This window comes from Silurus meridionalis, chromosome 8 (assembly GCF_014805685.1).
Source record: "Silurus meridionalis isolate SWU-2019-XX chromosome 8, ASM1480568v1, whole genome shotgun sequence".
NCBI classification, from domain to species: Eukaryota; Metazoa; Chordata; class Actinopteri; order Siluriformes; family Siluridae; genus Silurus; species Silurus meridionalis.
Window position 1 is genome coordinate 535,001 of NC_060891.1, and position 23,003 is coordinate 558,003.

The window sequence follows — 23,003 nt, forward strand, 5'->3', positions numbered from 1 at the left end:
TGACTTATACACGTATAACTTGCTTCACGCGATGGTATCAAAAAGACTAACAGTGTTACCGGTGCTGTTCAGACCCATGTGCGTTCCCACGTCTGCCATTTCATCATGACAGCACGTTAGAACGAAGAGCAAATGTGAAATTATGTGAAACTGGCCACATCTGCCACGGAGACGTTTGACATGACGCGAGTCTTCGCAGGAGAACATCACTGGAAGACGACAAGAGATCAGAAAAACCTTCAACGAGCTCAAACTGAAAATGGCAAAACAATTCGGCAATAAACGTTTATAACTGCTATAACGTAAGTGAAAACAGGAATTACTTTTGATGCTTCACAACATTAAATGCAACTATAATCAGGTAGATTTTTTATTAAATGAATGATAATTTTATAATTATAGTCTTGTTTGAGACTTCAACGTATCTTCTCCATGGATGAGCAGGAAACGAGACGTTCTACAGCAGAAGTGTTGATCCATTTGCATCCGGAAGGGAGATGAACGGACAAACTGAACCAATCACTGAATTTGCATTGGCGCTATTTCTAGCACACTTTGCATACTTTAGTCTCCTGAACATCGTTCACCTTCGACCTGGACGTCATATTAGTGAGAAGGGATGAAAATTATGCTTTGAAAAAACCTCAAAAGTTCATGAACATTCCTCCAGGAATCCGCAGCCCATTCCAGAGAAAGATGCATGAGACTGGTATATATTCCGTAGATTGATCTCGATGTACTTCCTGCACCACCCACATCACATTCAACATCGAAAAATCTGACGTTTGTTGCTTATTACTGCCTTATAAACGTGTGCTTTAAATAAAGTGTAAGATCTGTAGGAGGGGTGTAGAGTGCTGGGGAGGTTTCACTTTAGCAGTGGGGGGCCACACACACACACACACACACACACACACACACCACACACACACACACACACACACACAGGGACTTTCCATGGTCACTCATGTGAGAGGCCTTTGAGGGCTGAAATGTGAAACCCCTTTGTGCCGCAATGAGCCTCAGCCATAACACCCACAAACTAGTGTCTCACCACACACACACACACACACACACACACACACACACACACTTAAAAAATTGTACTCTTTAAAAAAATTTTTTTTTTTTAAGGGCTGCATTTATTCAGCTTTTTCCGTCAAGTGACTTTAAAACTGATGCATGTGCAAAACTTTTTTATCTGTGGTATATAAATATCTGAGTTGCGTCTGTATATTTGCAGTGAGTTTGCAGCGAACATTGGTATCGTATGCAGAATGCGTAGGATAAACGTGGTGTGTGTGTTAAACGCGGCGTAACATCATCGCAGGGACGATTATAAATAAACGGCAAAATGTAAATAAGCATCGTGTTTCTGCCACAGAGGGAATTTCAGAGGAGACGCGTGACAGCCTGCGAGTGTGTTGACTCTCTCCTAATACTGAATGGTGTGTATGCAGGCTACACTGACACACACACACACACACACACACACAGTGGAAAGCCCCTAACTCACATCTAAATGTAGCAGTAGGCAGTAAGTCTGCAGGCCTGCACTCTATTTACATCTGCAAACTGAGTGTCTGAGGGAAAAACAGCATACACTGAAATTGATTTGGAATTATATGCATGCAGTTTTATTTCTAAATATATATTTAATACCTTTTAATACCTCCTAACATGCTGACCTGGTGTCAATCTGCTTTTATTCCATGCACAGCTCTGTTATCACATGTGGCACAGTAAAGCTGAAAACGTCACTCTCCAATTTGGTCTCGGCTTTGATGGGTGTCGTCACTGTAGGAGTCTGACACACACTGTAAATGGAGTGATGGGATTGCCTTTTCTGAGACTGACACACACACACTGCTCACGTGTCCAAAATAAGGACAAAGACAGCTGTCCTAATACTCGTCTAACATGGGACACACTGCCTACCCAAACAGCTGGATTACACGAAGCAGCTGCTGGGAATAAATCTCTTGATGGATCGTGTGAGTATTTTTATGTGCAGTGTTTATATCCTCATCTGTACAATAAGGATTTTTATAATCATGTTTTTAGTTCCTGCTCTATTGTCAGAGCAGTTAGTGGGTAAGCAGCTACATGAAGTGTGAAGCGGTGATATCAACACACACAAATATGACGTCGCTGCCATCTGGTGGTCACTGATGGTAAATAAACATATACTGTTTATTTACTCTTTATATACTGTTTATTTACTTTCCATATACTGTTTATTTACTCTCCAAATACTGTAAATAAACATATACTGTTTATTTACTCTTTATATACTGTTTATTTACTCTTTATATACTGTTTATTTACTCTTTATTTACTCTCCTCACTGCTGATCTTGTGTCTCTGATACTGTTCTGATACACACGTGTGTGAGTTTTCTAAGCTTGGTGACAGTAATGTGTAATTCCTGAAGGGGGCGTATGTGCAGATGTGTTAAGGAAAATAAAAAAACAAACCTCCGGTGTGGTCTTATTGAAGACATCCTGACCCTCAATCACATCCTCCATCACTCTGTGTTTTAGCTGAACGTATTCATCGTCCGTCAGCTGGATGGACTCCAGTTGTGTCCCACAGCTCTGACACACTCCCCTATCCAACAAAGCAAACGCAATCCATATCACGTGTACAGCATTTCAGATCTATAACCGAATCTTTCTAAGAACTGTATATTACTCCAGATTTACTAAAATAATCTGCGTTTACTTTAATAATCCCACACATGTGCACAGAATCACATCAGAACTGTAGGAAAGTAAAATGAATGAATTTATCTACACACCGGGGATCCACAGAAGTAAAGGTTCCTCTCCAGTTCTCATCTGGTAAACTGTAAAAGGATTTAAAAAAACACAAACAACTTCAGAGCTCGGCTTAGACATAGTGCTGTAAAAGAGAACTCATTAATACAAACAGCAACAATAAAAAAGTGTGAGGATGAGAAGAATAATAAACATCCATTTTAATATTTATTTTCATTTATTTTCTTAGTCTACTTGCTCACCTGTTTCTGCACATTTCTACACTGCCCAAAACCTTTCTATTTATCTGTAATACTTATTTACACTTATATAATACATTCTGTACATATATTTGTACATCCATGAATCCAAGGAAATTTGAGTTACTGCTGCGATGAGAGATTTAAGTTCAGGTTTCTGAGAATTTCGGATTCTGTTCCACCCCTTTTGTGATGCATTTGCTCACCTTTCAAACCACGCTTTAATGCTCCTGCTCAGCTTCTCCTCCGGGTAAATCTGGTTTTCTCTCATGTAGTTCAGGATGGCCAGGAGTTGGTCTGTGTGTGCACGCTGACTCACACCACTTTCAAACAAACACCGCCATGTTTCCTGATTGGGTGTCAGTCCCTGATCCATCAGTTCACCATACAGACTCCAAGCAGTCTCCCTGTCTCCATGAAGAACAGCCCCGGTAACAGCATCCCCATAATTCCTGGATGATGGGGCGATAACCTTCTTCAAGTCTTCCAGGATGATCAGGGCTTCCCTCCAGCGCTCGGTCTGACTCAGGCCTTTCACAAACAAACTGTATGCTCCAGTGTCCAGAGTCTTATAGCAGCTCTTCATGATGTCGTAAACATCTGAAACCTCTGAATGATGGCCACCGGAAACACACAGTGCCAGATACTTGAGCAGGAGCTCATACGGCAAGGTTTTGTTTTCAGCAGCTACGTAGTTGAGGAGAGATTTCGCGATGCTGATGTCAGTGTCAGCAGACAGCATTCCTTCTATCATCCTCAACTCGAATCGCTCCGGCCTGGAAATCCTGCTTTTTAGATCTCTCCATTCTGAAGTGCTCAGAACACGATCAGGAATCTCAGCTATCAAAGCTGTGCGAACTTTCTGTGATCCAGTGTTGACCTGATCCTGACCTGATCCTGATCTCTTCTTTAAAATCTCAGCAGTTCTTCTGGCATTGCCGGCTGCAAACACTGACTTTGGGAAGGACGTTCTCTCCGTGTGTTTGGTTGCATGATGCTCTGATGGTCTTCTCTCTCGTTTGGTGCAGTAAGGGTGATTATTAAGGTTTTGCAGGGTATGCTGGTGATAAGGAGGCCGCCTAAGTAGGGGGCACAGGTGCTTGAGACTAGTCCTTGAATTTATTATTATAAAGGATCCCATTGCAAACTGTAGGTTTCTGGATGCTTTTACAAAGTTGTGGAAACACTAATACATTCTGAGATTTTTATGATAAATGAATTTAAGATCTTGTTAATGACCTTTTGTTCATCATGTGTTTATAACAAACCAGGTGTCACTGAACGCACCTTACATTCACACTCATTACAAATAAACCGCTAACACACACAAAATGAGATAAAAATGATTAATCAGACCATATCGGGGATTCTTCTGCGTCTCTTATTTCTGTTAAAACAGAGTTCAACAGCATTTAAACATCTCAAATATAAAATAAACCTGAAAACACTCCAAAACTCCTCATGTGGGTACCATCAGCAATGAAGCGACCGGGGTGACGTCACCGGCATCGCGCCGCGTACTGATACGTCATTATTACGCGACCAAGGCGGAAACGTAAACAACAGCCGGTTAAACCTTCAAGACGGGAAAGTAAACGTTAGGTTTATTATGGAAAACTCGAAAGATGCAAATTTGACAAGCGGCAAAAGTGAACACTGGAAAGATATTCTGAAAAGGAGACTTGCATCGACCAAACGTGGTGTGATATTTATTATACTTCTTTAATACGATGGTTTGCGATTCATTCATAATTATCATTGAACCTTAGCAACGACATTTGCATACTTTTGCTGGAGAAATGTCCGTAAATGTTCAAAAGTCTTTACACACTTTATAAACTCTCCACAAAAAGAATCTCTTCCGACCATGTATCTCTTTGTTTTACAGACCTCATGAGTGAAGAAGAGAAGAAAGCTGAGGAGATTGAGCTCTTCACTAAATATTACAGTGAATGGAAGGGAGGAGGGAATACAGATGGGAGCTTTAAACACATCCCACGCTTCTACTACAGAGTCAGTGTACTTTTCTTCCTGCATGCCTGGAGTTTCATATCATTCTGATGAGCATCTTGGACCTCTGGGGAAAGAGAGCAATCTTGTTCTTATAGCTATCTTTTTCTTATTCTATAAGAACAAGATTGTCTCTGAGCTTCAGTTCTTTGCTTTACCCAGTTTATTACTATTATATCTTGTTTAATTTGTAAATTCTTAGATGGATATTACTTTTATACCGATTCTTTTTTATAATTTCTGTTGCTTTTTTTCTCTATATAATTTTCTTGACCGTCTGTCGTCGATGCACATTAACTGTCAGTGTTTATGGACAGCTTCCTGCAGAGGATGAAGTGCTTCTGCAGAAACTGCGAGAGGAGTCGAGAGCCGTGTTTCTGCAGAGGAAAAGCAGAGAGCTTCTCGACAACGAAGAGTTACAGGTGAGGAAGTGTCCTGTTCCTCTTTTCTCCTATTGCCTTCTTTTGTCTCAATATGACTACCCAGGATAAATACAGATTAAATAAATCATTGAATTTCAGAGTAGAGAAAATCTATATAATCTATGTAGTGAAAAGAAATATATTACAATCAGGCTAATGCACGAATTCTATATGCTGTTTGAAAAGATGCAAATTAAAATGTAAAATAATCTAATGTTGAATGTAATATTTAGCATTTATGCCTTTTTTCCCTCTACAGAACCTCTGGTTTCTTCTCGATAAACATCAAGTGCCTCCTACGAGCGGCGACGAAGCCATGATCAGCTACGAGAGCTTCCTGAAGGTCGGAGAGAATGCAGGAGAAAAGTGCAAGTATGTGTACAGGTGGACGTGAGCTGTGAGATACGAAGTGTTTAATGTTAATAATAAAACTCCTCGTTTTCTCGTCCTCAGACTCTTCTTTACTGCCAGAGTGTACGCCAAGCTGCTGCATAACGACCCATACGGACGCATCTCCATTATGCAGTTCTTTAATTATGTGATGAGAAAAGGTGAGTGTGTGTGTGTGTGTGTGTGTGTGTGTGTGTGTGTGTGTGTGTGTGAGAGTCACACACATGAACATTTTAAGGCTTAGTATAATATGTATAGAGTGTAATATGTGTCCTCTCTTCTCTCTTCTCTCCTGTGCTGTTTTGTCATCAGTGTGGCTTCACCAGACGAGGATCGGTCTGAGTCTGTATGATGTCGCGGGACAGGGCTTTCTCCGCGAGTCTGTGAGTATCCTCAGACCCACAAATCTCTCCAGACAAATGCTTTATGCTTGTAAAACTTAATAGTAAAGCTGACTCCATCCGGAAACATCTAGGCTTTGTGAGAGCAGCGGGATGTGATGGTGTGATCTTCACAACACACTGAATTCTCTGAGACTTTTGAGTCTTTCAGCTCCATCACCACTCACACTAACACCCCAGGGGTTTTCTGTCTGCTCAGAACAGAGCTTTACATTTAAATGTAATATTCCTATTAGAGGAAAAGAACAGCAGATTATAAATTTGTTTGTGGAGAAGTAAAAAGTAAAACGACCATCTACTGACGTGTGTTTGTGCGGTTTGTGAACACAGCAGAACAACGTCTCCTGTTATTATTGTTCCCTTTTTTTGTCTTTAGGATTTGGAGAACTACATCCTGGAGCTCATCCCGACTCTGCCTCAGTTGGACGGTTTGGAGAAATCCTTTTATTCTTTTTACGTCTGTACGGCTGTGCGCAAGTTCTTCTTCTTCCTCGACCCTCTGCGCACGGGTTCGTTACTGCACTTTATCCACTCTCTCATTCACACCGTACAAATACACACACTGTACAGATTCAGGACACGATTCAGGGCACTTCTACATAAAAGTGTAAACTGGTGTGTGGGGGGTCAAGGAAAGATATACTACAGAGAATATAAAGAATATATAGAATTAAACTTGACTCATGTAACCAAATAGCTGAATGTGTTTCTAAATCTTTTTAGGTAAAATAAAAATTCAGGACATCCTGGCTTGCAGTTTTCTGGACGATCTGCTTGAGGTAATGAAGATTTATGCATGAACACTGAAGCCGCGTGTTTTAAGACTCTGATGAATTTGATTATAATGTAAATATATTTATCTGAAGCTCAGAGATGAAGAGCTGTCCAAGGAGAGTCAGGAGTCCAACTGGTTCTCCGCTCCATCTGCACTCCGCGTTTATGGTAAAAATAGAGAAAGAACAAAGCTCTGATTAGTATTTGTTTTAAAGATTATTTTAAATTGTGTGTGTATGTGTGTGTGTAGGTCAATACCTGAACCTAGATAAAGATCATAACGGGATGCTGAGTAAAGAGGAATTGTCTCGCTATGGCACAGGAACCTTAACCAGTGTTTTCTTGGATCGTGTATATCAGGAGTGTCTGACCTACGATGGGGAAATGGTGCACGCACACACACACACACACACACACACACACACACACACACACACACACACACACACGTGTTCTTAGGTTTCCTATGAATAAAGTGCATTTACTTTGTGTTAGAGACTGTGATCCTCATTGTGTGTTTCAGGACTATAAAACGTACCTGGACTTTGTCCTGGCTCTGGAGAACAGAAAGGAACCGGCAGCACTGCAGTACATCTTCAAGCTGCTGGACATGGAGAACAGGGGCTTCATCAACGTCTTCACTCTCAACTACTTCTTCAGGGTCAGAAGATGATTTCGGTTCATTCAGTTTTCTTCCTGTATTACACTGAAATGTACTGCTGCTCAGGTTGTGTTCCAAACACTGGGGTTTAGTAGAACATGAACGTGGATGTCATATATTATAATTAAAGTTGTATATAATTATTAAACATTATAGCTGATTAAAAGTGTGCGCTGTGTTGTAAGTGTGTGACATAACTGTGTGTGTGTGTGTGTGTGTGTGTAGGCCATCCAGGAGCAGATGAAAATTCATGGACAGGAGCCTGTGTCTTTTCAGGATGTGAAGGTTTGTGACCTTTGATATCATGACAAATTCTCATCTTAGCACTTTCCCTTGAAACTCAGCTCAGAAAAGTGAGTACAAATCTCTGTGTGTGTGTGTGTGTGTGTGTGTGTGTGTGTGCGTGCATGCATGCAGGACGAGATCTTCGACATGGTGAAACCCAGAGACCCGTATAAGATCACGCTGCAGGACCTGGTGAACAGCGGTCAGGGCGACACGGTCACCAGCATCCTCATCGACCTCAACGGCTTCTGGACCTACGAGAACCGAGAGGTGCTGGTCACCACCGACGAGAGCAGCTCGGTCGACTTAGACGACACGTGACCCACAGAAAACACTGCAGGAATTAAAACCTGGACATGATTAGATGCAGTCTGGGTTTGTAGGTGTTTGTTTAATTAAAATTATCGTCGGTGCTGAAATTATTGGCACCCTTGGACAGACCGGGTAAAAAATACTGACCTTTAGTTCAAATACATTTATTTTAAAAAATATAAAGAAAACGAGAAAAATAAATTTGTAGTGTCTGTGAAAAGTGTGGAAACACCGACTGTTTTATTTTGAGGCACATACACGATCCTTTTGTTTCTATGCAACAAGCTCGGTAATGTTACACTTGATTCACTTTGACCAAACAAATATATAATAATTATTATTATATTAATATATATGTCCAGATGTTCCACTTTATTTTCCTAAAAATTCCTCCACTTACACACACACTGCATCCGAACAGTTCATTTCTATAAACATTCAGCTGAAACACACCTCTGGTAAAACTCACCAAAGATGTTCTGCACTAGTTGGAGATCTTCTCTTCTGGTAGAGACACAAATATCACATTTCGATTCAACAGAACTTTTCCCCACTCAGTCACGGTCCAATTACTGTGTGTTTTTGTCTTTTACCAAGTTTGTTGCATAGAAACAACAGGAACACACACACACACACACACACATACGTGTCTAAAAAAACAGAAATGCTGAATGTTTCCACATTATCACAGTTGCGGAATAAATGTGGCTTTAAAAAGTACATACATTAAAAATGTTTGATGTATATGTTAAAAAAGACCTTGTGTAAGAATATTATTAAATGTAAGAGTTAAAAAGAAAATGATAAAATAAAAGTTTCCCCGTCTGTACTAAGTGAGGGTGGAGGTAAAACTGGATGAATTCGTATACAATTTACTTTAACAGATTTTTACATTGAACTTTTTTTTATTAAAGAAAGCCACATTGTTATATACGTCTTTTTTTTTTTTTTTTTAAACGAGATCAATCATGTTACAGAGTCGTGCATTTAAAGAAGTGTACATGAATAAATTATACAGTTTGTTGAAGTTGTGTGTTGTGATTAATGTAAACACAGTGAACATCTCAATTTCCTCATTTTTATACCCGAATAAAACACATTTCAGAAAGGGAAATGATTTCATCAGTTATTAATGGCCAGTAATACAAATAATAATAGTAATAATATTTTATATCACTAGTGTTGTGATGTAATAATCCTTCAACCTGCTCATTACATCCCAGTACTTCACTTCTGTCATCACTTCTCTACAACGTCCACAAAAAATGAATAAAAAAATAAAATAAAACAGGTGACTCTTATTAAACAGTAATAAATAATAAAAAGTAAAGGCGTGTCAGATTCATTTAGTGTGTGGTTATTTGAACTAAACCCCTATTCTGTTTTCATTGGTCAAACCAACCGTTTCAGTCACTCATGATCTGATCTGATTGGCCGACGTGAAACTACGGACGAATCAGAACTCGCGCTACTGAAAACACATTCAAATCACAGCAACTTTGTGTAACAGCGATGATGTTTTACATTTTCTCTCCACACTCAGATTGATCCTGTGTGTATGAATATGAAATGAAGATTGTATATGTTTCCTGCACAATGTGATCAGGGAAATCGAGAACGTGGGGAAAAAGGGTTGCCACGGAAACAGAAATCTCGAATGAGGTTTGAATACTGTTTCTCGGGCGGGTATGAGAGTAAACAACGAGACATAGTTTTTTTTTATTTGTTTATAGTTACGTATAGTTACAAGTGCGTTCCTGTTCTTGAGGACATTATAGCAGCTATAAACACACATTCCCTCACTGGCCTCCATTTTTTCCCTTTTTTCGAAAAAACGCAGATTTACAGAGACACAGGAAAGACGTGTAAACGCCTCTGAAAATGAACCGAATCGGATCAGTGAACAACTGTATTGGGTTTGTTTTGTGTGCTACATAAGGACGAATTCCGTCTCATCTCACACGTGTAAAATCACAACGCTCATAAAAGACACACAGTTACACACAGAGGTGTAGAAATGTACAGAGTGCACTCGGTTTTGATAGTTTTCTTGGTTAAATGCGATCAGAAATGAATCAGTGATGTCATTGAGTCTGGTTTTATATTATGATATATAAATATATAACAGGTAGAGAGATCATAAGAGAAGGCACTGGATCATGAAGACTCCTGTTCCACTTCGAAGCTCATGTTGACGAAGGAACTCTTCCCTTCGGGCTGCTCCACTGTCGGATTCTGCTCTTCGTCACGTTGCCGATTGTCGAAACGTCGCTGGGCTTCTTCAGAAAGACGATCTTCCTCCTCGGCCTCTTCCTCCTGAGCAAACCGAAGTCAAAGTGTTTTCTAAACTGTGCTGAGAGCTTTCTAAATTAGAGGTCGACCCATTTTTTCAGATTTGCTAATTAATCGGCACCAACAGCTGATTGTTATCGGCAAAAATTCTAACCGATTTGCGTAGAGAGCGGCCCCTAGAGGCGAATCACTGACGCTGCTTGAAGTGTCTCTTTTTATTCATTTATGGATGTAACTGTTTGTATTTATTTAAAGTGTTACTTTCTGTTCGTATGTTCTTTTTATCCAGTATTTTAAAAACTAACGGTTAATTATTCGGTTATCGGCAAATACGGTCCGACCTCGATATCAAATCCGCTATCATTCGACCTCCAATCTAAATGTACAAACACACAAACATACACATGCAGTACACATTGAAAGTGTACCTCTTTCTTCATCCTGTAGTACTCATCAATTGCGTACTGATACTTGGGCGTGGTGATGCCCAGGACTGACGCCATTCTCTCTCCCAGATAATCACACACTAAAAGCAAAAACAATCAGCGTCACCGACACAAACCCACACGGAGTCAGAGGTTACACCTGAAACAGGGGTGATGATGTGCTCTGTGGTATCACATCTATACATTTATCTGTGTAAGAGCAAAACATTAATGCAGCTGTGAATCTCTGCTCAAGATTATATATATATATATATATATATATATATATATATATATATATATATATATATATCTAAAGTCGGAGACACACAATTGTATCGGACGTCTTCAGATGCAGGAGCATGAACATTTTCTCTTCACTTGAACCAGGAGACCCAAAATCTGTTCCAGCATGGCAATGCTCCCGTGCACAAAGCCAGCTCCATGAAGATCTGCTTTACATGGGTTGGAGTGGAAGAGCTCCTGTTATATTGCTAGAAGCACATATCTGTCTTATAGTCAGGTGTCCAAAAACTTTTGGCTATAAAGTGTATGCCTGTGTATATGTGAATAAAAATGTTGAATCCAGGAGGCTTCTGCAGGGACGAGGTGGTGATGTGCTGGAGGTGCTTTTGCTGTTACCTGAGATGGTGCTTGTTGCCACTCTCCACATGTGGAACCAGAAATATGGACCCCACGTCAATTTAGACTAGAAACACACACACACACACACACACACACACACACACACACACACACACACACACACAGTGAGCCAAGAAAACTGACTGAGATGTTACACAGTAAAAACACACACACACACACACACACACACACACACACACACACACACACACACCGGATCGATGGTGTTCATGGCGTTCTGTTTGCGCCGCTCCTCTTCATCTTCCTCCTCCTCCTCGTCTGTGCTGAACTCCTCCATCATCTCACCGCTGGCAAAATAAATAGTTCTGCGTGGCGTCTTCTGCTTCTTCGCCGGGTTGCCGAGCTCCACACTCTCGAAGTCCTTTACCACGCTCGAGCTCTGCAACATCATCATCATCATCACAGTAAGACTATTAACACACACACACACACACACACACACAACTATTACATTTTCTATTTTAAACATCCTCTGTTATTAGCCCTTGTTTGTGCACTTTTCTGGTCACAGGCTTCAGGATGCTGAATGTGCAGTCTGACTCGGAGCACATCCATGCGCTGGTCTCTTGCTGTAAAAACCTGAGAAATATATTACAGAAACTTCTTGTGAGATTTCTGCAGATACGAGGGATCTGAACAGGATCCACTATGTTTCAGGATTTATGAAGGAAAACAGATTACAAGAAATTTAATCCGTCATCAGTCACGACCTCAGGATCAACATCACGATCATCCATAGAAAGAGGAAGGTCTCTGTTTTTCTCACAGTGACTCTGTGAAACAGGGCTTTCACTTGTCATGTATAAATTACAGCACAATGAAACTCTTTCTTCGTACATCTCAGCGTGGTAGGAAGCTGAGGTCCAAGCACAAGGTCAGCTCTGATACATGATGAGCAGAGCAGGTTAAGGGCCTTATTTAAGGGCCAAACAGTGGGAGCTTAAATCCCACAACCTTCTGATCAGTCATCCAGAGCCTCCACCGAGGAGCAACAGCTGAGATCACTGTTCCTCCAAACTTTAAGAACTGAGTTTTATTTTGCACTGGGCTGAGAGACGAGACGAGACGAGACGAGACGAGACGAGGAGCCTGAAGCTTTGTTGCCAGAAAAGTGTACAACCATAAACAATATCAATGTGTCAAACAAATTGCAATGTATAAAGGTTTTTTTCTTTTTACTGTACATGTTTGTCTGTAACTAGTGTGTGTGTGTGTGTGTGTGTGTGTGTGTGTGTGTGTGTACAAACCCTAGTTAAACATTTCTAATCATTAAATACAAAATATTGCTTGACAGCTTCAGCCCCAGAAATCAGGGTGTGGCTCTGTATAGAAATGATTGTGATACTTTGTGTTTACACAAAAACATCTTATACCGTATTTACCACAAACACGTCCTGTTAACATAATAAAACTTGACCGATTAAAATATAATATTATTTAATAACAAAGAGACCATTTTATACAGAATTAAAGGCGTGAGGAAGAAATGTATTTGTTAGATTAATTAGCAGGATAACTTCCTTAGCAACAAGCTAACAAGTCGAAGAACTTGTCATTTTTAAACCAAATCGACACGTTATGTTTTAAACCAACACGAATTTACGATAAAATGCATTTTATTTCAAATATTAAAACTTACTTTCTCAGGTTCCATAGTTTGTCCCAGAGACACATTAGCGTTTGTGACGAACAGTGACAACTCCGCCATTTTGTTTTCCCGTTTTTTGTTTTGATACTCAACTGTACGCTTTGTTTTCTTTTCCCACCCATTTTTCGACAACGTTCGCCATTTTTGTTATTGCCTGTTTTTTTTCTTCGTTGGTTGTTTAGACACTAAATGAACCCTCTAGCGTCCTCTTTCGGTAGTTAGAAAAACCGTTAGACTATGATGGATATTATATTGTATTGCATAATATATACAGAATTTACAGAAATAAAGAACAAATCATATTTCCCTTTTGGCTGGTAAAACGTTTTTGAGTTATATATATATATGAAATAAATCACACAATTACAAGATTGTGGCTTTTATATAACAGCAAATATGAAATTTATTTTTTGTCAGTTGTAAGTTTAAACTATTTCTCCAAATATATATTATATATATATATATATATATATATATATATATATATATATATATATATATATATATTAAGTAAAATAAACAAAAATGATGATACAAATCAGTCTTTGTAGAAAGGTGGGAGGAGGCACAGGGAAGTCGGACTATAGCTACCAAAAAGCCTTTTTTGATCCGATTTAGACTTTAACACCATGTTTAGTGCACTTTATTCCAAGTATGAATGATTTGGGTTTGAACCAAGGGGATGTGGTTTAGCTGTAAAATACAGTATAACTGTCTTCACACCAGGGGGTTAGAGCGCCCTTTAGCGGTTATAAACTGAATAGCAAAAACAGCGCTATTCCGGACGATACCGTTTCCAAAACAAGGGGTTTCTAAAGTAAAAAAACAGCAACAAAAAACATGATTATTATAAAAAACGATGTGTAATACCTTTTAAATATTATTTTGAACAGGGATTGTAAGTGTTATATTTTGCTGAAAAAGCGAAGCTGTACAGTGTGAAGCTGTTGGATGAGGTGTCCCCCCTATAAGAAGGGAGGAATGGTATGAACCCGGTAGTGTAGAGGCTCAGCAGCTCGGTGGGGTTTGTTGTTGGAGGAGGATTTGGGTGGAGGTGTGTTCTCCTCCCCGCCGCTCCCGGGATCACGGTTGGGCTAACAATTCGGTTTCCTCCGTATTTAGATAAACATATCTATTTTTTATTTTCCGTAGTTTATTTATTTATTTTTGCTCCGTCGCCATGGCTCTGCGCGGCAGCGTCGGGGCCTCGGCGTTACCCAGCGAGCTGATCGTGCACATCTTCTCGTTCCTGTCGGAGCGGGACAAGCTGCGGGCCTCGGCCGTGTGCACGCGCTGGAGGGAGTGCGTCTTTTACCCCGCGCTCTGGAGCGATTTCAAGCTGCGCTTCTACACCGGGATCAGAACCGGACCGGGACACGGGTCTGAGTCGGGATCCGGACCGGAAGAGGACACCCCGAGGCTCGAGTTCCTCATACGGCGGTTCGGCTCGGTGGTGCGCGAGCTGCAGCTGGAGTTCGGGCCGCTGGACGCGTGCGGAAGAGAACCGCAGAGTCACGAGCGCTGGAGAACCGCCACGCTCACCTACCTGCAGCACGTGCTGTGTGTGTTCAGCAACCTGAGGAACAACAGGTACGTCCATCCATCCATCCATAATCATCATCATCATCCTCATTATCATCATCCTCATTATCATCATCTACTGCTAATGCTGGTGATGATGATGATCTCCTCTAACTAGAATTCAACATCATCTAATAATAATGCTGGTGATGAAGTTATCACGATGATTTGTAGTCAGAGGAGAACATGAAGAACAGCAGAAGTAAATGAGTGCATTGTGGACTGGAGATCATATAAATAAATAAATAAATAAATAAATGAATCAGAACCGGGTTTGGGTTTTATTTTATTTTTATGTAACAGATTTACAGGTTGATGATAAATCTAACATTTAAACATCATGTCTATGATCATAAAGATGAAGATGAAGATGATGATGAGTAGAACACGAAGAGCAGCATCGGGGAAATAAGAAACAGCAGCCTGAAGATTGAATAATGCAGTATAAATGCAGTTTGGGTTTTAGGTTAGAAATTACAGACTTACAGGTAAATGACAGCATGTCTGATGATGATGAGTTCTCGTGAGAGGAGAACCTGAAGAGCAGCAGCAGTAAATGAGATTGGATTGGATTGGACTGTGTGTTGGAGCTGCAGCATGTAGTTCAAATGTAAATAAATGAATGGATCAGAACTGGGTTTGGGTTTAATTTTAAAATCAACAGATTTAAAGGTAAATAGTGATGGAGTTTAAGTTCTCGTGGTGAAGATCCACCTGTTCCTGAAACACCTAAACTTATTATTATTATTATTATTATTATTATTTTAATAAAAGCTGCTGTTAGTCTTTGTTTATAAAACAATAAAAATAAAGTGTGTCATGATTAAAGAGTTTTGGACTGATCGTATCTTAAGTCCTCCTCTCTCCACCCTGTCGTACGCTTTCTCTAAATCCACAAACACACTGCAGCTCCTTCTGACCTTCTCTATACTTCTCCATCAACATCCTCAAAGCAAATAAGGCATCTGTGGTGCTCTTCCTCGGCATGAAACCATACTGTTGCTCACAGATGGTCACCTCTTCTCTCAGCCTGGCTTCCACTACTCTTTCCCATAACCTCATGGTGTGACTGATCAACTTTATTCCCCTGTGGTTACTGCAGGTCTGCACATCTCCCTTATGCTTAAAGATCAGTACCAGCACACTCCTCCTCCATTCCTCTGGCATCTTCTCACCTTCCACAACCTGGTTAAAAACTCCACTGCATCTCTCCTAAACATCTCCATGCTTCATCTGGTCAAACCGACTTTCCACTCTTCATCCTCTTAATCGCTGCTCTCACTTCCTCCTTACTAATCCTATTCACTTCCTGCTTCACCATCTCCACACCATCCAACCTTCTCTCTCTGTGATTTTCCTCCTTCATCAGCTGCTCAAAATACTCCCTACAGCTTCTCAACACACTCTCCTCACTAGTCAACACATCTCCATCCTTTATTGCTCTAACTTGCAGCACATCCTTCTCAACCTCTTTCTCCTTCTGCTCTCCTGCACTTCCTCATTCCACCACCACGTCTCTTTGTCTTCCTTTCGATTTCCAGATGTTGCACCAAGAACCTTTCTATCTGTCTCCCTCATCACTCCTGCAGTAGTTGCCCAATCATCCAGCACCTTTTCACCACCACTGAGCTCCTGTCTGACCTCTTCCCTGATCCTCACACTACACTCGTCCTCCTTCAGTTTCCACCATCTTATTCTTCTTTCAGTCCTTACTCTCCTCCTCCTCTTCTTCACCTCCAAAACCATCCTACAGACCACCATCCGATGCTGTCTAGCTACACTGTCCCCTGCCAACACCTTACAGTCTCCAATCTCCTTCAGGCTGCATCTCCTACATAGAACATAATCCACCTGTGTGCACCTTCCTCCACTTTTATACGTCACCCTATGATCCTCCTTCTTCTTAAAATATGTGTTCACCACTGCCATTTCCATCCTTTTAGCAAAATTTACCACCATCTGCCCTTCTACATTCCTCTCCTTAACACCATACCTACCATCACCTCCTCATCACCTCTGTTCCCTTCACCTACATGTCCATTAAATCTGCACCAATCACCAATCTTTCATTCCTACACCATCTACCACTTCATCTAACTCACTCCAGAATTGTTCCTTCTCCTCCATCTCACAACCCACTTGAGGAGCATAAGCACTGATGATGTTTATCATCAATTTTGTTCACTGAATGAGGAGATATAAATGCAGAGCAGGTCTGGGCCCAGAAAAACGTACCTACGCCGTCTGTCAGTTCTATTTAAATGGGGACATCAGCATGAACATGAAGTGATGATGATGATGATGATGATCTTGGTGTGGTTCAGGTATTTACTGCAGTCTTTAAACAGAACAGTGTTTTTACACACACACACACACACACACACACACACCAGTCTTTAAACCCTTTAAGTAGGATTTGGACATTCCTGACATGATGTTTCAGTCACCGCTCGATGATGTAATCAATCTGTGTTGCTGCTAAGACGCTGGAACATTCCCTCCACTCGTGATCATTTAATCCTTTTGGTGGTTTTGGAGGCAGGAGGAACCAGGTGGTGTTCTCACTGAAACTTCCCTGGTCAATAATGATGATCGCTTTTTCAGTTGTGGAGCGACGCATCGATTTTTTTTTATTTACATTTCAAGTTTGTGCAGCAGGAGGATGCAATGGCGTTTCGGGACGACCCTGTAAACCCGTATATCTACTGAGTTGTTGGAAAACCGTGCTGTAAACAGACATGGTGTGTATAATCACAATACAGCAAACACTGGCCGAGTGCGCTCAGATAGAGGAACACTAATCAGTGCGTACCGGTCACATTGACTTGATGTTGATTTAAGCTATCTCTCTCTCTCTCTCTCTCTCTCTCTCTCTCTCTCTCTCTCTTTTTTCTTTCTCTCTGACTGTCTTGCTGGCATTATGAGAACTAAAATGCAGATAAAAGCATAGTTTGGAATTTTGTGGATTGTATTTGTTTTCTTTATTGTATGTATATAATGAAACACTGCCCCCTGGTGGACACACTCACTGTTCACTTCTTGCAGAACGATTTCAGGTTTTATCTCTGCTGTGCTCTGACTCCGGTTTGTTCTACGACTAGGACTAGACTGGGAGCTTTCCATGGGAATTAACAAGAATAAACTGGGAATTTACAAAATTGCAGGTCAGCTTATAACGGGGAACTTAAATGCAATTGAAAAAAAATCTTTTTTTTTTCCACGTGGTGTGGCCTTTTTTAGGCCACGCCCCCTACATCTACTGTACATCCTCTATAACATAACACACGTAATTTCTTGAATCCTGCACATCATAAATCTTGGTGTGTATTTCAGTAAATTACATAAATATTATGAGTTTATGATTAAAACGTCATTGTGCTGTGTGTAAGCTGTTGTGCAACAAAATTAATTAAATTAGTCATTTTTAAAAAATCTGCATATGACCAAACATAATGTTTATATTTGTTTATGATACACTTTATACATGTTTCCAAAATTCCCCAGATAAAGTTTATTTAATTGGACTAAAAGGGGTGCGGTCTGCATCGGATGAGCGTTGAATTCCAGCGCTGTGTATCCTGCTGCTGTTCCATCGAACGGATTGTTTGTATTTTCTTTGCTTGCTGATTTCTGGGTATGGTTGTGAGAAGAACGTTTTGTACGTCTCTGTAATGGTCAGGATCTCGGAGATGCACACAATGACGCACACTGCTACTGAATTCACAACATTCGCTCCACCGGTGTGATGTGTGAAGTGTAATGTAGACGGGAGCAGCAGCGGAGGGAAAGCGTTGTGTCATTGTGATGTGTTAAAGCTTAGTGCAGGCGTGCGCATGTGCCGTGGGCCTTTATTTTAACCCCATTATATCTGGATTCTACTGCCAGTAAAAAGCTCAGTGTTTCATTATTACATGCCCCAGCAGACAGGGATGTTCCTGCTCTTTCTCATAAAGGCCTATTGTGTGTGTGTGTGTGTGGGGGGGGGGTGGGGTCAGAAAAAGTAGGTTTCTAACACGCTCACGTCATCCTTTTCAGCCCGTTCCTGCAAATTCGAATAAAATTCCTTGTTTTGGCACAGGAACCTGCAGAAACTCACTCTGTATGGAGACCTGTTCGTTCTTCAGGATGAAGTCGTGCAGGACGGCTCTTACCTCAGCCAGGTCGACAAAGGAGGCAAGAAAATTAAAGAGTAAGTCCACATCACGAAGCAGCCACAAACAAAAGACAATGCAAATGACACACAATGAACCTGAGGTGTTTCCTCAAACCAATTGGAGAACTCGGCCATCCAGTTTCTGTTAGCAGCAAAAACCACATCAGTGCTGAATGAATTTGTTCTAATCTTGAATATAATTTAAATAAAAACAGCAGCAACTCAGTGGTTCACTAAACATTTTCCTCAGAAATGTTCCCTTTTCCAAACAATGGAAGAAAAATGCAGTTTGTGTGTGTTTTTCTACGTGAAGCTTCTTGATCACCTTCTCCATTTTGTGTGTAATGTGGAAGGTAGTTTCACCTCGTGTCCTGCTGAAGAGCACGTTGATGACATCACAGCAGTAATTATGTGATTTTTGGATTCTAGTCTTGAACTGTATTTTATCGGTGTCTAAGTGTGAAGTAAAAGGAGTTCCTGAGAGAACACATGAACAGTGTGAGGATCGAGTCTTTTTTTTTTATTACAGTTCTGCAATTTTCTCTCTCAGGATCCAGCAGCTGTTTGAGGACTTCCTGTCGAACAGCAGACAGCTGAAGGGGCTCTCGTGCTCCTTCATGCCTGGCCTTTTAACCCCGAGCACTCTGTCCTCGCTGTCCAACATGAGCGCCGAGTCTCTGCAGCACCTGAGTCTCCTGGACCACCAGACCACCGGCTTGCTGCTGTCCCCAGAGCTGCAGCGTTTCTCCAATCTGCTCTCGCTCTCTATCGACTACTGCGACTTCACCTCCTCCATGTGCCAGCTGTTGGCAGACCCCAACCGAGTGCCGCTCTCGCGTTTGTCTCTCTTTCTCAACGGAGGTTCCCTGGAGGCCCACTCTCTGGACTGCGTCGCGTCCGATTCGGACCTGAAGGCTCTCACGAGGCAGAACGCAGACCTGCGTGTGTTCCTGATGACGCTCGACGTGTTCGACGACGTGCTGGAGATCATCCTGAAGCCCAGTCTGCCTCTGGAGCGGATCCACGTGGACAGTTACATCGCGCCGCTCAGCGACACCTTCCTCGAGCGCGTCTCTCTCCAGTACCACAAAACGCTCACGCACATGATCCTCACGAGAGACGACGGCCAGTTCCCTGACCTCAGCGGGAACAGAAACGAGGACCCGCTGGTGCTGCTGGCGTGGCGTTGTGTTCATCTCTCCGTGCTCATCATCCACGGTGAATACACACCTCTGTTTCAGTCCGAACGTTATTTCTCGGACGGGGAGAAAAAAATCAATTAATAAAATAAAAAAATGTCTGGAATCTAAACATCAGTTTTAGGGCTTAAAAATTCTTAAATTGGATGTTAAAAGTCCTAAATCATTTCAAACAAGTCTTTATTTTCCACCAGTTGCTCACGAACAGCACTAGAAAAAAATCCACTCAGATCCTGTTTTCTCGTTTCTGTAGAACGTTTACTGAGTCTGTGTGGGGTTTTTAGTTTAATAGTTTAAATTAAGATTTTGTTTTTAGGTTAAATTCAGAATATTCAGTTTCAGTCGCTGCTGTTTCTCTGTGTGTGATTGTGGCATGTTTTGAATAACCTTTTCCAGGGTACACGGTGTGGTCTCACAACCTGGTGGCCATCTCTCGGCTTCGTGGCTCGAGTCTGCGTGTCCTGGACGTTTCAAAGGAGAGCATCGACTTCGACCCGGACCAGGCTCTGTTCTCTAAGGGCGACCCGGAGCAGACGCTGGTCAAAGAGGTGTCTCAGGGTCTGGGCCGCGCCTGGCAACCCTCCATCACCACGGAGAACAGCGCCATCATCGACGACCCCACGCTGCACTTCCACCAGGAGATGCAAAGCTTCAGCAAGAACGTCTAGAGTCTCTCCTTTTCTTTTTTTTCCCCACTCTTTTCTTTATTTCCTTCGTGTGTGTGTGTGTGTGTGTGTGTTAATGCTATGCCTGTTGGTTTGATGTGCTGATCACACACCCACTGCGAGTTCTTCTACCCTTCCCTATGATAACGTGAACGTGTGTGTGTGTGTGTGTGTGTACAAGCTACAGTTCCACCTGCTCGATACATCTGGTTTTACACTTTATTTATTTTCACCTCGAGCGAGTAAAGAGCTGTTTCCTGCTTCCACGTTCACGACAAGGCTGATTTATTTTACTTCTTTATTTCGCAGTGGGAACTCGACGCTCTGTATTCGTACCCAACGCCAGTTACACCTTTTATTTCTTTTCTTTTTTTATTTCCTTCGTGTGTGTGTGTGTGTGTGTGTTAATGCTATGCCTGTTGGTTTGATGTGCTGATCACACACCCACTGCGAGTTCTTCTACCCTTCCCTATGATAACGTGAACGTGTGTGTGTGTGTGTGTGTGTACAAGCTACAGTTCCACCTGCTCGATACATCTGGTTTTACACTTTATTTATTTTCACCTCGAGCGAGTAAAGAGCTGTTTCCTGCTTCCACGTTCACGACAAGGCTGATTTATTTTACTTCTTTATTTCGCAGTGGGAACTCGACGCTCTGTATTCGTACCCAACGCCAGTTACACCTTTTATTTCTTTTCTTTTTTTTTATTTCCTGTACGAGTGGGTTCTCTGTATCTGTATGTGCCGTGTTTAACCAGTATTATTATTATTATTATTATTATTATTGGCGCTATATATTTATAAGGGTCTGTATTATCCTGCTTTCACATACTCGCTTATGAGTTTATTAGTTCGCCGATAAGGAGACGCCAGAGACAGAAGGGGCTTTATTGTTTTTATTCAACTCCTATAATCTCAATCGGGAGTTACCTCGGACTATCAGCTGTCTGTCACGATCAGGCGAGACGAGTCTTCCAGGTATGTGTGAGAAGCTCAAAAACGATCGGCTGGAACCTGGCAGCCTTCCGCTCTGTTCCGCTCACCACTTCCTGTTGGGTAGATTTCTCCATAATAACGATACTGATGATGATGATGATGATGATGGTTTTATTTTTATTTTTTTTTTAGTGTACACTTGAAGAGTCCTTTAGCACAATTTCAGAACTCTTGCTCTGTCTCAGGTAGGAGATCAGAGATGATGATGATGATGATGATGATGACTGTGGACTTGGATTTTCAATCATTCTAGTCGCTAAAGAGATTTCGGGTCACAGGATCTCAAAACCTTTTGGGCTGAGCTTTTTGTCGTTTGCTCTCTTCCAGATTATAACCACACTTTTTTTTTTTTTCTTCTTGTTTTCTTGCTTTCTTTGCTCTTTTAAAGTTCGTACAGGAAACCAGGGGAAACACTAAAACGGCCTGCTCAGCGTTCAGTGTTAGAACATGAACTCCAGCCTTCATACAAAGGTGCACTTTTAATTTCTAATCCAGCGGTCGTTTTTTTTTTTTTTTTCTCTTCCCCCGGCTGGTCGCGTGCTTGGGCTCCTCCTGGGCGGGTCGAGATCCTCAGCTGTGAAGGACACAAGGCCAAAGTTGGCTTTCTGTTTCTTTATCTGAATCGTGCTGCCAAAAATCTTTGATGGAAACATCAGGTTAGATGTCGGTTCTCGGCACGTGACTGGACGAAGAAGCCACGCAGGAAAAAAAAGCTGTTTTTATATGTCGTTATGGGAATCGCAGTATCATGAGCGTGTTAGGCGGAATATCAGCCAAACTACAATCCCGTTGTGAATGTGTGTGTGTGCGCGCGTGCGAGAGCATGTTTTGGTTGCACTTTGATCAGCAGCGTGTGCATGAGAACGTGTGAGGAGAAAACCTTTTAAAACCCTGCATGCCGATTAGTGCGTGTTTACCCGAGTCAACTTTCTATTTTAGTATCGTACCAAAAACCTAGAGAAGTGTTCTATATTTGTACCTTATTTTTCCTTATTTTTTTTTATTTTTTATTGACATTGTACGAGTCAGAGCGAGACGAATGCTAAAATCGCTAAGGCGTCATGCTGTGCCTAAATCCAGACTAGCTATCCCGCTTGTGTTTGT

The 23,003-nt window shown here is 41.4% G+C and overlaps 4 protein-coding genes across 5 annotated transcripts in view; 2 read left to right on the forward strand and 2 right to left on the reverse strand.

The window, feature by feature from the left end:
- The window catches only part of LOC124390469 (protein only RNase P catalytic subunit), a 13,987-nt gene extending 9,498 nt beyond the window's left edge, over nucleotides 1–4,489 (reverse strand). Inside the window, exons 1-3 of the mRNA XM_046856424.1 lie at nucleotides 3,226–4,489; nucleotides 2,801–2,848; nucleotides 2,478–2,610 (exon numbers count right to left, since the gene is read on the reverse strand). Coding sequence (XP_046712380.1) covers nucleotides 2,478–2,610; nucleotides 2,801–2,848; nucleotides 3,226–4,160 — 1,116 coding nt within the window. The 5' untranslated portion in view covers nucleotides 4,161–4,489. The remainder of the gene's footprint in view (nucleotides 1–2,477; nucleotides 2,611–2,800; nucleotides 2,849–3,225) is intronic.
- Nucleotides 4,490–4,514: 25 nt separating this feature from the next.
- On the forward strand, nucleotides 4,515–10,064 carry ppp2r3c (protein phosphatase 2, regulatory subunit B'', gamma). The gene is made up of 13 exons (XM_046856427.1): nucleotides 4,515–4,719; nucleotides 4,908–5,032; nucleotides 5,347–5,451; nucleotides 5,711–5,823; nucleotides 5,905–6,002; nucleotides 6,154–6,224; nucleotides 6,619–6,751; nucleotides 6,966–7,021; nucleotides 7,109–7,184; nucleotides 7,267–7,403; nucleotides 7,540–7,677; nucleotides 7,903–7,962; nucleotides 8,095–10,064. The coding sequence occupies exons 1-13, from the start codon at nucleotides 4,629–4,631 to the stop codon at nucleotides 8,281–8,283; spliced, it is 1,392 nt and encodes a 463-aa protein (XP_046712383.1). The 5' UTR covers nucleotides 4,515–4,628; the 3' UTR covers nucleotides 8,284–10,064.
- Nucleotides 10,065–10,356: 292 nt separating this feature from the next.
- fam177a1 (family with sequence similarity 177 member A1) lies at nucleotides 10,357–13,454 on the reverse strand. Of its 2 annotated transcripts, none has more exons than XM_046856438.1 (5): nucleotides 13,297–13,454; nucleotides 11,851–12,036; nucleotides 11,634–11,700; nucleotides 10,995–11,092; nucleotides 10,357–10,590 (listed from the first exon to the last, which is right to left on the reverse strand). In XM_046856438.1, exons 1-5 carry the CDS (start codon nucleotides 13,363–13,365, stop codon nucleotides 10,432–10,434), a joined length of 579 nt encoding a protein of 192 aa, XP_046712394.1. In that variant the 5' UTR covers nucleotides 13,366–13,454; the 3' UTR covers nucleotides 10,357–10,431. The 2 variants fall into 2 exon arrangements, with proteins under 2 accessions (XP_046712394.1, XP_046712393.1); XM_046856437.1 differs by having other exon boundaries at nucleotides 11,851–12,067; nucleotides 13,297–13,424.
- Nucleotides 13,455–14,307: 853 nt separating this feature from the next.
- Nucleotides 14,308–21,169, forward strand: LOC124390471 (F-box only protein 33). Its single transcript, XM_046856426.1, has 4 exons — nucleotides 14,308–14,895; nucleotides 18,965–19,075; nucleotides 19,590–20,257; nucleotides 20,635–21,169. The coding sequence occupies exons 1-4, from the start codon at nucleotides 14,486–14,488 to the stop codon at nucleotides 20,904–20,906; spliced, it is 1,461 nt and encodes a 486-aa protein (XP_046712382.1). The 5' UTR covers nucleotides 14,308–14,485; the 3' UTR covers nucleotides 20,907–21,169.
- The last annotated feature ends 1,834 nt before the right edge of the window (nucleotides 21,170–23,003 follow it).